Consider the following 15240-nt stretch of genomic DNA (forward strand, 5'->3'; position numbering starts at 1 on the left):
ACTACTGATTTCTCGCCTCTAATCGACCTGGAATCCCTCAAAACTGCTAACTAAATTGTCTGGCTGAGTCTGAGCATGACCAGAGGCAGCTGAAGGAGGCAATACAAAACTGTGGTCCAGGACTCATTGCAGGCAAGGAGCAGGTGAGTGGGAGCCTCCCAGTGATCATTGCGCTGGAGCCCAGCCACCACGTCTCCAGAGACTCTTGTAAGTACTTAGCAGAAGAGACTTACCAGAACCAAGCCCACAAACATCATCCATTCTGATTACATCTACTTGCTTAAGCGTGGAAGGGGGAGACCACAATACCATGTGCTAGCAGAATTCAGCCTGTCGAGAGTGGCTCACACCTGTAATCCTCGCTTCTCAGGGAACTAAGACCTGATGGGTTCATTTTGAAGCCACCCAAGGAGGAGGAGGAGGAGGAGGAAGGGAAGGGAAGCCCTCTAGACTGTTTCCAATTAATCAGCAAAATGCTGGATGGGAGGCGTGCCTCAAGTTGTAGAGCACTAGCAAGAAAACTAAGCAAGAACATAAGGCCCTGAATGCAAGACTCAGTACTGGCACACACACATACCAAAAAGAAAAAAGAGAAGAAAATCCAAAATGACAATAGTAGGATATAAAATAATATAGTCACCTAGCACCTAGATTATACACCAAATAATAAACACAATTAAAGGCAACAACATTCTCATTAATAAGATACTTACCAATATGTATAAGATATGAATAATCCTTCATGATTGTTTCTGCTCTAAAGGAACCATCCTGATGATCAATGATTATTGATTCTAAACTGATATCCTTAAACAGAAAGCAAAGGTAGAGTTATTAAGAAGTAAAATTTCTCTAAAAGTTGTACAAAACTATTTTTAGGGTGATCAGTAGACATTCTTAGGATACTGTTTTATGGACTCCCACACTGTAATCCAGTTCTTCAAATAACATATCACAACTTTCATTACATATTTGTTTGATATATACTTTACCCATTAACTCCTGAGTCATAAACTTTAGGGACTCCTTTAGAGCATTATTTGGTATCAACAGCGCCCACTAAATAAGCAAGGTGGCAAAAAAACAGAATCTGGGCAGAAATCAAGATACTTGTATTTACTTACTTTCCTTTTGTACACCATGCACTGAACACATCACTTCCACACAGAACCTGTCCTTACGCCCGCCCATCTTACTGCGTGATGTAGAGACTTGGGAAGCAGACAAGCACAGATTCCGCAGCCTGGGCTACAGTGGACAGAGGCAGTGCATGCCTACAGAATGTTCAGTCCTGCTGTGAGTCAGAGGAACCCACTGGCTCAGATGTGGCTCTGCTACCACAGAAGGAGTAGCAATTCTCCAAACTTCCCAGCCGCCAAAACTTGTCTTTAAACACTATGTGGTTCTTAATTACTGAACCACAACAGCTGTTGAAGGATGAGCTTGGCAATGTGAGTTAGGCATGTATTTGCTCAGTTTTCCAGTGGGGCTGTAAGCTGGTAAAAGCCAGGTCTCTCTGAATCTGGGTCATTACTAGATCCCTGACATCTAAGACAGTGTTGGATATAAGGGGTTATTTACATAAACAAAAGTGAATCTCCCTGACTCGTTTCAAAGGGCATCTGACCACCATCTATGGTTTCACACATATTAAGCCATAGCAGTATATTCTCTCTAACCCAAGCTTATATTCTGGAAATATATTCTTATGGTGAAGTTAATGTGATTCATTTTTGTCATTCATGTTTCAAAAAAACAATCATGGAAAAACACATAAAAACTTTCAAGTGTTTGAGGTAACACAAGGTTGGAGAGGTAAGAACATTCTTTCTAGGCAGCAGTCAGACTGCCTGAGCTCCAAATAATGCTACACCACAACCCACCGTGGGACTCTGGGAAAATTACTGACATTTCTTGCTTCTCTATGAAGCAGGAATAACTTGGCATAGTTGTAGTGAGGAGCAAAGGAGTAAAACCAGGAAGGGAAGATGATCAGACATGTGGCTAACATTTATTGAGTATTACTTTTTTTTTCCTCCTGACTTTTAAAGAAATGCTTACCTTCTGTTTTGTGTATATGACAATGGTAACTGAAGAGTCTGTTTGGAACCAGTCATAGCTATAAAGGTGAATAAATGACAAAGTTACTGACATATATTAAATCATCAAGTGATCAAGTGTGTAAAATTTACAGGGAGAAGAAATATATCTCACTAGGTTAAATTTTTCTAAGTTAAAAGTGGTCTTAACATGTTACGATCTTAATAGCTGAACATTATTTATTTTCAAATTAAAACATACTTTTATGTATTTGAATAAAAAATATCATGGATAGCCAGGCACCAGTGGCTCATGCCCGTAATCCTAGCTACTCTGGAGGCTGAGATCTGAAGATCGCACTTCAAAGCCAGAGTGGGCAGGAAAGTCCATAAGACTCTTATCTCCAATAAACCACCAGAAATGACACTGTGGCTCAAGTGGTAGAGCACTTGCCTTGAAGTGAAGAGCTCAGGGACATCACCCAGGCCCAGAGTTCAAGCCCCACGAGTGAAAAATAAAATCACAGATAAAGGATTCTTTTTATTATAAAGGCTGTTCATTTTATTAAAATGTTCTTTGATCAGATTATAATAGAATACACAATGCTAGTTAAGGAAATCTGCAAGCTTATTAACTCCACTCCTTATCCCAAAGAAATTAACTCATCAAGGTTGTTTAATGGATCAACAATAAAAGTTAAGGTAAAACTAAGACCTCTGTACTGTTTCTGCACTTAATACCTGCACATAGGCAACCATACCTAAAACTTGAAAAGGCATTCTTAGCCCCCTGACTTACTAAAACTGTTCACAAAAAAACTGTGATCAAGTATAGCAAAATGCTCTGCTAGAATGATATTGCAGTGGGGCTGAGGCAATAAGAGAAAGGGCAGAGAACAACTATAACACAAGTTTGTACCGCTTCACTCGGCGTTAACAGTTAAAGACAATTAGTACTCAGTTCCAGCTTAAAATAGTTCCATTAAATAACTGAATAGCTAACTGAATCGTGGTATGGTCATAGGACAGAATGAAAAAAAAAAAGGTTGTACAGAGCATTTAATCACACAGGAGAGAACTCATACACTATGTTGTAATGTCAGTATTATAAAAGTAGAATAAGCCAGGCCGCCCGTGGCTGACGCCGGTAATCCTAGTTACTCAGGAGGCTGAGATCTGAGGATCATGGTTAAAAGCCATCCTGGGCAGGAAAGTCTGTGAGACTCTTATCTCCAATAAACCACTAAAAAACCAGAAGTGGTGCTGTGGCTCAAGCGGTAGAGTGCTCGCCTTGAGCTGAAGAACGCAGGTACAGCGCCCAAGCCCACAGTTCAAACCCCACAACCGGAAAAAAAAAAAAAAAAAGTAGAATAATATGGAAATAGATACTATGTAAATCAAACTGGAAGGAGTAAGTCAAAATGTCAAGATACACATCTAAGATCAGTAGGATTATAAGTGTTGTGTTTTTTTTACTTTATAGTTCTTTGTATTCTTCCAAGTTTTCTATCAAGAATATATATTTTTAATAAATCATTTATAAAGGGTTATTTAAAAGGGATCAAACTTCTGTAGTTCCTGAAAACTGACTTTTTTCCCCAGTCCTTGGATTTGAACTCAGGTCTTAGCTAGTGCTCTACCCAATTGAGCCACAGCTCCCCTTCTGGCTTTTTGTGGGTTTAATTGGAGCAAAGAGTCCCATGGACTTTTATATACAGGCTGGCTTCAAACTGCAATCCTCAAATTATCACGCTGCTGAGTGGCTAGGATTGCAGGCCTGAGCCACCGGCACCCAGCTTCAAACTGACATTTATGGAAGAATGCCTACTCCAGCGAAACCTGGCAAGTGAGGCACCACAGGCCACACGTCAAGAAGTACCAATCAATAGGCAGCAATAAATCAGCCCCAGAGCTTTCTCGTCCTAAATGTTTGCGTTTCTGTGTAAAACTGATGAAACTTTAAAAACATAAAGTAAGGAAGGTGTCTACCTTGGAGAAGAGGGACTTTCCATGGCAGGTGCATCTGTCGCTGGCCTCTTCGGAAGCAAACCTTCACAAGTAAACACAAGTGACAGCCATAACTTACTTACACAGCACCTCAAAGCTTGTCTCCAGTTAACTTCTCACTGGGCTTTTACACAAAAGGACATAAGCGACAAATGAGCTACTCAAAGAACTTACATGACTTAAACTTACTCTTAGAGCCAGCCCCAACTTCATGCCCTGCCCCTCGCTGCCCCTCCTCCAAAGTGAACCGTTATTGAAACTTCTATTTAACAATAGGATTAGTACTTTTTAATTAGTGCATATTAACTATACATCATCATTAGTTCTTGCAATCATATAAAGAAATCATAAAATATATTCTTCTGGTCTGGACTTTGGGCCCAACATTATAGACTACAATTCTTTTATGATTGATAGCAATAAATCAAACCCAGAGCTTTTTAACCATGTTGTTAAAGCAACATGGTTTCAACACCACATATGTTAAAACACATGGTTACAACACAACAGTTGTTCAAACACACATTTTGTGTCTGTAATTTGTCACTTTTATTACTGAATATGATCATACTGCATTAATACACCATAATTTATGCACTCTCCTATTGATGGGGTTATTTCCAGCAGGGGAGTCAATTACACTCAGTGTGTCTCAGTGTGGGGGCATACTAGTTAACATTGTTACTACAGTGTTCCGAAGTTCCTGTTATTCCACTAACTCAGCAAGGTGGTGTTCTTTTCCCACTTTACTCATGCCTGTGGGTCCTCATAAACATAGCCCTCCACTGAAGCTTTGAGATATGAAAGAACTCTCCCTATAAGCATTAAGTATTTAATGTTTTATGCAGTTTGTACATATTGTCAGTTTATTTTTCCCAAGTATTGCTCCTAAATGACTAAAATTAAATGCATCCATTATATTGCTAGTTCTCAAACTATGCAGAAAAAAAATTAGTGGTGAGTTTCTGGTGATCTTAGAGATCTCCAATAGGAAGTCACCAATTATAAGCTGAAGTTCATTGGCACCTGAGAGACAAGGTGGAAATTCCCAAGATTTTTTTCCGTCACAAGACCTTCTGCTTACAGCGTGCTTAGCAGCAATCACAGATGTACAACCAGCAAATGTCTTAGGGTGCGGCTAATAATGAGGCCTATGCCTACACACCACTCCTTCTGCTTCCTTCTCCTCCCATGCAACTCTGCAAAGCAGATAAACTAAGGGAAGCCTCAGAGATGTAATAACCAGGCCAAAGCTGTGAATAAGCAGCAGTGGAGACAAAAAGAGGAATGCTTACTGTAAAACCATAGGTAACAAAACCCAGCACCACAAGAATTTATGACAAAAAACAAGAAAAGGAAGTCCCATTATCTAAGATCTTGTTATTTCTCTTTTAGAAGTCTCAAAGTATGTTAATAAAAGGAAGTCTCATTATCTAAGATCTTGTTATTTCTCTTTTAGAAGTCTCAAAAGTATGTTAATAAAACCTGTACAAGACAATCTAAAACTTTCTGTGAATTCTGCTTGGATTGTAACTGTCTGACTTGATTATGACGAGAAAATCTGGATTTAAGCTCAGTGTCAGTGCTTATCTTCAATAGTTACCAGAAAACCAGAAGTGGTGCTGAGGCTTAAAATGACAGAGTGCTAGCCTTGAGAAAAGAGTTCACAGTAGCACCCAGGCCCAGAGTTCACACCCCATGACCAACCAAAAAAAACAAGACTTTGTTCTTCTCAGTAGTGATATAATTTGTTATAACTTATGCACGGATACTGTCTATCTCCTCAGCTAGTCCAAGCACTACTCTAGTACTAGAAATAGTGCAGGTTCTCCAGATATACTTGAGTGTAAACGAATAAACTTAGATTCAGTTAGGGAAAAAAGGCTCAGTGTCAGAGCTGTTGTCTTATACTGTGTTTCCTTTCTCTCAACCATCGGGAGAACACAAAAAGAATTTCCAGAAAATCTTTAGAAAAACTAAAGAGTATCGTGATAAAAACATAACTTGTTAGAACAAAATAACTTCTCTGCCACAGAATGTATCTTGATTTCAACACCTGCAAAGCAAGCTTATGCAACATCCTCCTGAGTAAAAGCAGGGTGAAGTAAAATAATTGAGCAAGCATAATAGGCTGAGAGTATATTCTGGCACCCAACACATGGTGTGACTGAATGATATATGTCCATTTGAAGAGATTGGGTCCTTACTGGAACTCAAAAGGAGTCTGTCCCCCTGTGTGATCTAAGGGGCCATTGGAATGACAAAAGGCAGGCAGGTCACACATGGAAATAAATATATGTAGACTTAGCAACATAAGACGTCCAGGAGCCAAATCTTAAGAGCCTCAGATACTTGCTGACATTTTTGTGACACACTCCTGTGTGAAAGCATGAGTCTGATTCACTGTTTATGACATCATAAACATCACTTACCATTTAAGATTCGCCTTTCCTCACGATAGTCTGAGTGATGAATGGTGGGGAGAGCGGGCAGGGAGAAGTCAGAAAAGAATAGATTAAGAAAATATCGGGATAGTTTATTGATTTAACTGAAACAGCCCTTCAATCTGGAAGGGTTTGTGTTTTGTTTTCTAAGTCTTGAGAACAGATATGAGGCTATTCAATTTAAATAAGTCAGCTTCATCTCTGAAGACTACCAAGACATTTCTCCATGTCTGTGTCTTTTCATTGAACTTTCCCACACTCTTTGGGCCTTTATTCCCCCTAATAAATTGAGTAATTTCTCTCCCTCCCTGCCCGCCCCTCCACATACACATACACCACCCCCCACCCCAGAGATAAGGCAGAAGGCTTCAGGAATCCAGGCAGAAGCTCTACTACTGAGCCATGCTCCCTCAGTTCATTTCTTTGGCGGACATATAAACCCCAGACATATAAACCCCAAGTTTTTTCCTGGATATAAGATCAGTTAGGCTAAAGTAAACCAACTTCATTAGATTTTGCTCAATAAAATATACATGTTAATAATAGAAAGAATGACAATTACTATTCTTTATTTGATAACGAATTGTTAATGAATGTATTAACACTTGAAAGTAAGTAAACATTATTGTAAATTTAAGCTGGCTGAAACTATGAAGTACTTTAAGACATTCATGCACATATTCAAGGCAATTACCAGTGTTACAACCTAGAAAGAATTTCAGGATAGCAACAACTCACATTTGCATTTCTAAGGATGGCTTGTCTCACCTCTAGGCCATTTGGGGAGCTAATCAATGCTTTCCTAAGGCTATGACATCAGCATCTCTCTAAAGTAAGCCCTCCTAGCTCACTCCCCATTGAGCCAGGTACCTGCACTTCAAAGGAAGGCATGCCTTACCTCTAGGCCTTGGAGTTGGGTGCACAGCCCCCATCTCTGGTCTAGGCACCAGGATGTCAACAAAAAATTATCTAGGCTCATCCACCTTACTTTACTTTGATGGCTAATTGCCTGGGTTACAACCACCAGAGTGGCCCCCCTATGGATCTTGCCTTCAAATACCCTGAGGTTATTTGACTTTACTGCGGTTCTTCACTGTTCTGATACAGTAGGGAGCAGTCCCATGGCTAATAAAGATTCCTAGCCCAATTAACTGAGTGTTGGTGCCTCATTTCGCCCTGGGAAGTTGGGTTACAATAATACACCTGTAATTCCAGCACTCAGGAAGCTAAGGCAGAGGGATAATGAGTTCGAGGCCAGGTTGGTCCTGTTCACAGGATCAAGGGCTGAGATGGGGCTTGGCAGTACATCGTATGCCTGGTGCTTTATCTGGATATGAATAATGAAGTTCTGCTATTTGTCTCCCCATATGATCTCAAATTCTTTGCTGAGCACTAATAACTGATTTGCACCTATGGGGATGTTGAAGGTTTCAGGTTGAAACAATGTTCTTCCATTTAAAGATATGCATACAGATTTAGTTACCAGATAGCCTGGGAAATCTGTAATGAGGCTATTTAAATTCCTGGTTTGAGGTGCTGTATTTAATCCAAACTCTTATTCCAAACTTAAAGGTGGTATATTTGAATTCATACGGGGAATCAGCTATGACCTGCACCCCTAGACAGAAACTCCTTAAGCAACAAAGTGCTTAAGCTGTTTTCAGGAAAGGCTCCAGAATGCTATGAGGATGGGTTGATGCTGACTTCTTAAGAATGAACACATGCAAAACAGAACTCAACCTAAAGGAAAGGGGCAACCTGTGGAAGGAGTAGCATGTCTCTACGCCCTGAATGCCCTTCTTTCTCACCCAATCAGAAAGCTGCTTCTCCTCCCCCTCCTGTAACTCTCCTGCTACCAACTGATAGAGACAAAGCTCAACAGCTCCCAGCTGCTCTGCTGGCTTGACAGCATTTCCTCGCTTTTGCGTTTTATAAAAACCCAGTGCTATTGTGCTGGCTGACACATGCATCAGGCAGCAAGTCTTTATACAAGACCTTCATTTTTTTTGTCGGTTATGGGGCTTGAATGCTGGGCCTAGGTGCTGTCCTTCAGCTCTTCAGCTCAGAGCTAGCACTCTACCACTTGAGCCACAGCGCCACTTCCAGTTTTCTGGTGGTTAACTGGAGATAAGAATCTCACAGATTTTTCTGCCTGGGCTGGCTTGGAACCTGATCCTCAGATCTCAGCCTCCTGAGTAGCTAGGATTACAGGTGTGAGGCACCAGCACCCAGCTATAGGAGGCCTTCTCTTTCCTCTCCCCATCGCCCTTTAAACTAGATCAAGACAGTCAAGACACTATAGTCCAACATCTCTCTTTGTCATCTCTCTTCCCATTTCACTGATTAAACACCCTGGAAAATCCAGGCCATACACAGAGGTTTCTGTTCCAACTTTCTGCATTTTATGGACCCACCACCCTGTCTTCCATTCCAGTGTGAACACGAAAATGTCTGAGTGGCTCCAAGATCCTAGTATCTATAAAGGGTTTGGGAACATTGGATTCAAAGCTAGCTTTGATTTCTGCTTCTACTTGGCCTTTTATCAAAATCTTGGGATACCCTTGTGAATTAATCAGCTCATTTTTAAAATGGGGTTGTATGCGATGAAGCTTTCTGAGGATTAATTCTCTTTTATTTCTAGAGAGTTAGGAGGAAAACAAAAGTACTCTACTAATTTCACCTCTCCTGTGGGACACACTGTGGAACCTAGCATACTTCCTGATCACAGCAGAACACATGATCTTTACTGCTAGATTGTGAAGACACACAACAGTGGAGGTCAAGGAAAGCTAGTCATTTAGAATTTTTACTTAGGATCCTATCTCCTGCTGGCACTGGATCAGTGAAAGGAAGCCAGTGAAGACATAAAAGGTGTTGGTTCAAATCATAGATTAGTTCAAAAGAACTTCCAAACACTAAAGTTTAAATGTGTTAACTTTTGCCATATATAACACTGCTTATCTGTTTGTAGCAACAGAAAGAAGTTTCTTCATCACCCCTCACACTCCTTGTGCACTCCTAGCCCACGAATCACTGCACAGGCTAGGAAACTGAGACTCAGAGGGGAAATCTGGCCCAAAGATCACAGGACTATCAGGCCATGGAGATAAGGTTCAACTCTAGGTTCAAGCCCCAGTCACACACATTTGCGCACGTACGCGCACACATACAGTGCTTATGTGTCACACTCAGTAATGCCAGTTTAGCACCAGCTCCACTTACTTACCTTTCAGAGCAGTGAGCTTCACTGCCATCCTGCCAACCAGGCATTCCTTCAGCATGGATTCATAATTGACCCAACGGTGAACCTGGGATGAAGATAAATGGCAGACAAGCAATGTGACTAACTCAATAGGCCATTCCTACTGACGTGTGAGCAAAACTAAACAAAACCTTCTTAAACCACTCTGAAGCTGATTCAATTAACTACAAAGGAGAGGAAATTGGCAAGCACAGAGACCATGCAGGGCTCATCCTCAGAGACCGCCTGCACTCTCAAAGTCTGCTCCCTGGTGTGCAGTTAACTTCATAATGCAGTGATGCTGTATTTGGCAATGGGTAAATCTACTGGCCAAAATCTTAGTATTAACCAAAGCAGGAGCCCCAAATGATATTAACAATCATTATATTTCTTACCATCATAAACGTATGGATAGAATTTAAAAATATTCTTCACAAAGTTGAAAAAAAAGTAATTTACTTAAATCTGATTCTTTAAGAAAACCTCTTAAATCGTGATGGCTATCCTGAAGAAAGATATATAAGTAATCTATTGGTTTGCAAATGAATGGAGCTTTTCTTCAGAAAGGCTGTTTATCATTCATGAAAGAAAAACTCATAAATAAGCCAGTTTTTCAGACCTGGGTATTTAAACATTTTCTTACCATTTTTCTTTCTTTCTTTCCTTCTTTCTTTCTTTCTTTCTTTTTTTTGTTGGTCATGGGGCTTGAAATCTGGGCCTGGGTGCTGTCCCTCAGCTCTTCAGCTCAAAGCTAGCACTCCACCCAAGCCACAGCACCACTTCTGGTTTTCTGTTAGTTTATTGGAGATAAAGAGTTTCATGGACTTTCTTGCCCGGGCTGATCTCAGCCTCCTGAGTAGCTAGGATTACAGGTGTGAGCCACCAGCTCCCAGTTTCTTAAAATTTCTTAAAATGTTCATTTTCTTAAAATTTCTTAAAATTTTCTTAAAAAATGAACAAAGCAAGATTATTCATTCTAGGGTAATAACTGGTAGTACTGTCATATAGTGCTGAGGGGAATTAAATTTAAACATTCCTGGAAGTCACCTTCTCAATAAGCATTACGTCTTAAAACATATAGCTACATCACTCAGACTTGGAAATTTGTCTGAGAAGATATCTGCATACACACAAAGATACAAGTTACCAGGCTATTCATATCATAGCATGGTTTAATTAGCAAAAAACTAGAAAAATACAAAAGTGAAAATATCAATAAAGGAAAATCTTAATATGCTATCTTGTCAAATAATATATAAACAAAAACAATAAAATAATCAGGTCAAATGATATCAATATAAAAATCTTTGATATATTAAATACATAACAAAAACAGGTACATTTCCTAGGATAAACTGATATTTCACTTTCCAAATATCTAGGGAGAATCACTGAGATGTGAGTCTGTGCCTCTGGAGGTGGAGAGATGGGAAGGGGGTCGGAAGACAAAGGAGGAAGGTATTGAAGAAGGCCAAGGAAATCATGGGGCCATAAATATAACTCATGGGAATGCTCAGAAGCAGCAGGCACTTAAATTCTCCCAAAGCAGAATAGCTACCCTGACATGCTCTAAGGCCTCAAATACCAGGCAGATGACTAAATTTATCCCACTGCCAGTAGTGAGCCACTGAGAATTGTATAACAATGTGTAAAAAAAAAATGTCATCTTCAAGAAAACAAACCTAGCTCACATGTTTCCTAAATCAGTACTTAAGATGAAAAAAACTGGACAGTATTGAGATCTGAGATCTGAGGATCACAGTTCAAAGCCAGTCCAGGCAAGAAAGTCCACAAGACTCTGATCTCCAAATAACCACCAGGAAACTGGAAGTAACACTATGAATCAAAGTAGCAGAGACTAGCCATGAGCACAAAAGCTCAGGGACAGCACATAGGCCCTGAGTTCAAGCCACATGCCTGCAAAAAAAAAAGGAGATGAAAAAAAGAGCAGAGTTAGAGAGAGTAATGATGACCTGAATTAGGCAACAGAAAGGAAGAAAAGGTGTCATGTGTGAGACACCACACTGGAATCAGCCAGAGACTGATACCAGGGCATTATGGGAAATGAAGATTACTTCAAGCCCTACCTATAGATGCAGACAGGAAAAAAAGTGAAAATTGGTACTGAAGATATACTAGAGTGAAATGCTAATAGGTAAGTAGATTGCTCATGATGTATTTGGAAATACAAGAGGTCAGAGACCATCTGAGATGTAGTATGACAATAAAAAGAGTATCAAGTTATCAAATTGGGTATGCTTTGTAGACTTCAAATATGGGGGATATGGAATGTTTTACAAGCCAGGTGCCAGCAGCTCACTCTTTTAATCTTAACTACTTAGGAGGCTGAAATCTGAAGATAGCAGTTTGAAGCCAGAGTGGGCAGGAAAGTCCATGAGACTCTCATCGTCAATTAACCATGAAAGGAAAGTAGATGTGGAGCTGTGACTAAAGTGTAGGGCACTAACTTTGACACAAAAGCTCAGAAACAGTGCCAAGTCCCTGAGTGCAAGCCCCAGAGCCAGCACAAAAAGAAAAAAGTTTTACAATGAAAGACTCAAGAGGCTTCACCACAATCTCCAAAACATAGCTGTTTACTTCCACAGAGAATAAGAGTCATAAATAATTTAAGCTCTGGTCTCATTATAGCCCAGGGAAACGCAGCACAGGATAACTAAAGTGTGTTGTTTTATGAATGCCATGACTTCTCCCAAACAAGTCTTCCTTCAACAAGGACCAAATAAACTCACAACACTGAGGAATATCAACAAGATTACATTTTAATGAAGATTCTTCTTACAGGAGAGATTCAACATCAAAGGTTACAGAGCACATATAAGAGGGAAAAATATGTAGAGGACCTTTCAGGCAAAAGTTCCTAAACTTTTCTAGCGGGCTTGGATTGCTAGGTAATGACAAATCACAAATGATAACAGGAAGCTGCCTTTTAAAAAGCAGTAAGGATGCTGGGCACTGGTGGCTCACACCTGTAATCCTAGCTACTCAGAAGGGTGAGATCTGAGGGTCGCAGTTCAAAGCCAGCCTGGGCAAGGAAGGTCATGAGACTCTCCAATTAACTACCTAAAAACCGGAAGTGGTAGAAGTTCAGGGACAGAGACCATGCCCTGAGTTTAAGCCCCACGACCAACAATAACAACACAAAACAGTAAGAATGTAAAGATGATTTTTCTCCAATCCACAAGGAATATTAACAGCAAAAAAAGTTCTATACTTAGACACATCTAAGGACTTTTAAATACAAAATAAGATATTTCTGGAAACCTGGTTAAATAAAACCTTACTAAATGAGAAAACAGAATACAAATAACCAAAATAGAGCTGATCGGAAACAATGTAAACCAATAAATACATACAACTCAATTTGATTCTGGTATCTTGTACTGAATCCAGTACTTTCACCTAATTAATTAGTACTAAAATACAAAATAAGATATGCCAGACATGGGCAAATTTCACTGCTTCTGACCATTGTAAAAGATCATAGAATAACAACACAGCAAATATAGTAATCAAAGCTATACATTCTGTATAGCTTTTAAAAAGAGTAAAAGCTAATTCTGAGGCAAACAGCTTAAGATGACTAATTCAATTATCTGTTGAGACAGCCACACAGAATCTCTCCTTTTAGTCTGGTAAAAAATGACTTTTCTGTGTATTAATCCTCCTCATCCTATCCCTATATGATACAAAGATTCAGCACAACGATGCAGGCTGTATGTGTAGCAATCCACAAATGTACAAAGACCAAGAACTTTGAAGCTAAGCTAACCGTTTAAAAACATTCAGCAAATTGGTGGCAGACTCCAGCATTCCTTCTGATCACCACTGCTTTCCGGAAGTCAATTCTCCTCATTATTAAAATTAATCATGACTTAGTAAGCACTTGCCAGCAGGGGAAGGCAAACAGCAGGCCAACAATTTGAAACCATCTCTAGTTTTGAATGATTCAAAAGCAAACTAAATGAACAGCTGCTACTTGTGAACATCTGCCTACATTTCACAATTTGAACCATACATCTGAAATTTATGCAACTATTTGCTTTCTTTCTATAAATGTCACATGGCTCCACTGTAGTAAGCCAATTCCTTAAATTGTAACTTTCAGTCCCTCACCTGATCGAAAAGATCGGTGCCATCCGCTCCCGCTGCTCTCATGAGCTCCTCTTCTCCACCAGGGTGATACTCCATGTACGGGCTGACGTTATAAACATACCCTGTTCAAAGCAAGGGAAATTGTACTCCAGTGAACTTCTTAAAAACTGCAAAAGCTGCAACTTTAAGTACCAGTAAACTATTCCCAATCAATTTTACTGAATTAATTGCTATTTCCAAGTATCAAGAGTTATAAAGAAACCAAAGTTCCACTGTGCTTGTAAGGTCACAAGTTAACCTGTCAGTTCAGGGGCTGGGCAAGTACCAGAGACCCCACAGTCAGAGGCAGAAAACATGGGAGCCTTCACATTCCAGAAGTACACATGGATGTCCACATCAATGCTGCAGGCCCATCAATGCTGAAGGCCCACTTTGTCACACATGACCCAGCAAGGAAACAGACACTTGAAGAACCTGTACACACTGGAAGATGATATAGAGGCAAAGATGGAGCAGTACAGCACACCTCTCACCCGAATGAGGAGCTGGGCTCAACAACATAAAGTCAGAGGGCCCCACACCAGTAGCGATGGAAGGCTGGGGACCAGCCCCCGCACTGCTATATGGGCAGGGCTGCTGGATACTGGTGGAGAAAAGGCTGTGGTGTCCTCCCCCCGCTCTCCCCTTGAAAGGAGGATGCCACTGACAGGGCACACATCCCAGCAGCCTGTGATGCGAATTCAAGCCTGCACATACCTGACCTGAGTATGGAAGTTTTAGCAGGTCTTAGAAGACATCCAGAAATGAATCATGGTCAGTGTTGTCATCACTTTTTTCCAGTCCACTCTTTCCCTACTCTCCACCCAATGCCCTGTCCTCCAAGGCTGGACCTCTGAAGCTGGCGAAGGTGAAAGTGGGGTCTAGCTGCAGTGTGGACTGGGGCTTTGGCATGTAAAGTACTAGCTTTCAACAGAAAGGATCTTGCGGGGGAGGAGGGGGAACCAAGGATGAAAAAAATTATCAATAAAATGACTTAAAGCCAGGCACTGTTGGCTCAACCCCTGTAGTCCCAGGTACTCGGGAGGCTGAGAGCTGAAGATCATGGTTCAAAGCCAGCCCCAGCAGAAAAAGCCTCATGAGACTCCAATTAACCACTCAAAAACCAGAAGCGACACTGTGGCTCAAAGTTGTAGAGCACTAGCCTTGGGCAAAAGTATCCATCTGGAAGGCTGTGGGTGTTTCAGAGCTCAGGGACAGCACCCAGGCCCTGAGTTCAAGCCCCACAACTGCAAAAAAAAAAAAGAGAGAGAGAGAGATAACTTTCAAACAACAACAGAACAACAGAACTGTTTTTCTTAATACTGAAGACTGTTTCCTGTTTACATGATGGCATCTA

General features: G+C 40.5%; 1 protein-coding gene across 3 annotated transcripts in view; it reads right to left on the reverse strand.

Annotated features, from left to right (window-relative positions):
- Positions 1–15240, reverse strand: part of LOC122100762 (cytochrome b5 reductase 4) — a 43759-nt gene that overhangs the window by 18316 nt on the left and 10203 nt on the right. For 2 of the 3 annotated variants that reach the window (XM_042671130.1, XM_042671132.1), the window contains exons 3-8: positions 13866–13966; positions 9717–9798; positions 6479–6508; positions 4029–4089; positions 2062–2119; positions 714–807 (exon numbers count right to left, since the gene is read on the reverse strand). In XM_042671130.1, coding sequence (XP_042527064.1) covers positions 714–807; positions 2062–2119; positions 4029–4089; positions 6479–6508; positions 9717–9798; positions 13866–13966 — 426 coding nt within the window. The remainder of the gene's footprint in view (positions 1–713; positions 808–2061; positions 2120–4028; positions 4090–6478; positions 6509–9716; positions 9799–13865; positions 13967–15240) is intronic. The other variant, XM_042671131.1, reaches the window with a different exon arrangement.

Source organism: Dipodomys spectabilis, unplaced genomic scaffold (genome assembly GCF_019054845.1).
Source record: "Dipodomys spectabilis isolate Male_0828 unplaced genomic scaffold, ASM1905484v1 ptg000600l, whole genome shotgun sequence".
NCBI lineage: Eukaryota > Metazoa > Chordata > Mammalia > Rodentia > Heteromyidae > Dipodomys > Dipodomys spectabilis.